Source organism: Elephas maximus, chromosome 7 (assembly GCF_024166365.1).
Source record: "Elephas maximus indicus isolate mEleMax1 chromosome 7, mEleMax1 primary haplotype, whole genome shotgun sequence".
NCBI lineage: Eukaryota > Metazoa > Chordata > Mammalia > Proboscidea > Elephantidae > Elephas > Elephas maximus.
Genome location: NC_064825.1, coordinates 44,039,920 through 44,042,548, shown reverse-complemented (window position 1 = coordinate 44,042,548; position 2,629 = coordinate 44,039,920). Strand labels below are relative to the sequence as shown.

At 46.9% G+C, this 2,629-nt stretch overlaps 1 protein-coding gene across 1 annotated transcript; it reads left to right on the top strand.

Moving 5' to 3' along the window:
- Positions 1-1,649: 1,649 nt before the first annotated feature.
- Positions 1,650-2,102, top strand: THRSP (thyroid hormone responsive). Its single transcript, XM_049892782.1, has one exon. It carries the CDS (start codon positions 1,650-1,652, stop codon positions 2,100-2,102), a length of 453 nt encoding a protein of 150 aa, XP_049748739.1.
- The last annotated feature ends 527 nt before the right edge of the window (positions 2,103-2,629 follow it).

The following is a 2,629-nucleotide window of genomic DNA, read 5'->3' as shown; positions in this document are numbered from 1 at the left end:
TGGTCCAATAAGCAACATCATGATAAACGGAGGAACTGTTGAATTTGCCAAGGCTTTCATTTTCCTTCTATCCACAATCAACAGCCATGGAAGCAGCAGTAAAAAAATCAAACGATGTATTGCATTGGGCAAATCTGCTGCAAATGACCTCTTTAAAACAAAGATGTTACTTTGAGGACTAAGGTGCGCCAGACCCAAGCCTCACATGCATGCAAAAGCTGGACAATGAGTAAGGAACACTGAAGACAAATTGATGCATTTGGATTATGGCGTTTGTGAAGAATATTGAGTATACCATGGATTGCCAGAAGAATGAACAAATCTGTCTTGGAAGAAGTACAGCCAGGATGCTCCTTAGAAGCGAGGATGGCAAGACTTCATCTTATTTACTTTGGAGATGTTATCAGGAGGGACATGTTATCAGAATGACATCATTTTTGGTAAAGTAGAAGGTCAGTTAAAAAAAGAGGAATACTCTCAATGACATGGATTGACACAGTGGCTGCAACAATGGGTTCAAAAGTGGCAACAGTTGTGAGGATAGCATAAGACCAGGCAGTGTTTTGTTCTATTGTACCTAGGGTTGCTTTGAGTTGGAACTGACTCCATGGGGTAAAAAAACAACAACAAATGATTATTATTCTCTTCCAAGATTGTTGGTCAAAGGAACAGATCAGCGTGAAAGTGTAAGCATTGTAACTTGTGGAGCTACTGGTTCAAGTTGGGGGAGACCCTTTGCATAATCTAGAATCCACATACATAATACACCTGGGAATTGTGCTTTGTAGTTTACAAGATATTGTCATTGGCTTTATCTTATTTGAGACTCACAACAACTCTTAGCTTCATGAGGATATGGATCCAGTTGAATTGTATGATTTATGTAACCTCGCACCTCAGTCTGGAGCACTGACTACAAGTGGGAGAGAGGTAGCCCTGGGCTGGAATCCCAATTCCAGTGTGACCTTGGGCAAGATACTTTAGCACCCTGTGCCTCAGATTCCTCATTGGTAAAACAGGAATATTAAGAGTATATTCATCATAGGATTGTGGTGAAGATTAAATGACATAGCTCATGAAAGAGTAGGTGCTCAATAAATGCTAGCCACACAAACAAATACAACTATTCAATTGCAGGATTCTCCTTCTGGCTCCTATGCCAGTGCTCTTTGCCCCACACAGAGCTGTTTCATTTTGCAACGCATCTTCCTGATTCATTTCTAAGGTTTGGGGCTCCAGGTTGAAGAAGTGAGCTGTGCATTAGGAGGACATCCTAAGCAGGCAGCAAAGAGGCAGGGTGGTCACAGGTGGCCTGATAGAATTATTTACTGCCCTGGGGTCAAGTGTACCAGTTGCCAAAGGAAAAACCTTCCCTCTAATTGGCCCTGCAAGCTGATGAAAGAGGAGCCAGGGTCTTGCTGAGATAGCCATGCAGTGCTGACGTGACAAGCAGAAAGCTGGCAGGTCTGTCCCTGGGCAGACAGATCGCCTGACACAGACATTGGGGCCCAAGCCCTGGGATTGGCCTAAACCGGGGCTATGTTGACCCGCCACTGGGCCTTGGCATCCCGTCAAACTGCTGTTAGATCCAGAGCCTAGAAATAGTGCTGGGGAAGGCTGCCAGACAGAGCATGTCAGAGGAAGGAACTATGCAGGTGCTAACCAAGCGCTACCCCAAGAACTGCCTACTGACTGTCATGGACAGGTACTCGGCCACAGTGCGCAACATGGAGCAGGTGGTGATGATGCCCAGCCTTCTGCAGGATGTGCAGCTCAGTGGGCATGGGGGCCAGATCCAGGATGGTGCCCCTGATCTCTACAGATGTTTCACCATGCTCAAGGCCATCCATGTGGATGTGGACCACGGGCTGCTGCCCCGAGAGGACTGGCAGGCCAGGGTGTCAGGCAGTGAAGATGATGAGGCTGAGAACGAAGCTACCGAGACAGAGCAGGCCAAGGAAGAGGGGGTCTCCAGGGAGCTGGACCTGGAAGCCCAGTTTCACCTGCACTTCTCCAGCCTGCATCACATCCTCACCCACCTTACCCTGAAAGCCGAGGAGGTGACAAGGAAATACCAGGAGATAACGGGACAGGCCATGTAGGCGTTGAACTCTGGGGAAGGTAATGGTGGCCTAACTAGTGGGTATCAGAGTCCACCAAGGGGAACTTCTGGGGGAGAAGAGGTAGAGGTGGAAGAGGGAGAGCCCGGCTGTTACAGAGCCACCCTCACTTCAGGGTATTGGGACCATGATCTGGGAGGGCCCAAGACCAGGCCTGCCTTACTATCCTTCTCATCCAGAGTTGGTCAGTCATGGAAATGAACTCTTATGGAGATAGAGGGAAAGTGGCCTTTGAGTGCATACCTTATGCACACGTGTTTGCACATGTGTGTATTCATTTGTAAGTAGGTGAATCTTTGTAGATGTGTGAATTGAATAAGTGTATTCTGTGGACTTATTTAAGAATCTGTTTTAAGCTTTGGACTGCTCCCCAGGATCCAAGTACATATACACATAATTGTATGTATAATTTCGGGGGATATGCCTTCCACTAAGGCCTATCCATGGATAAGAACCCCGATGTCATATATTATTAATAACAGCCACTATCTGAGCACATACTAAGTGCC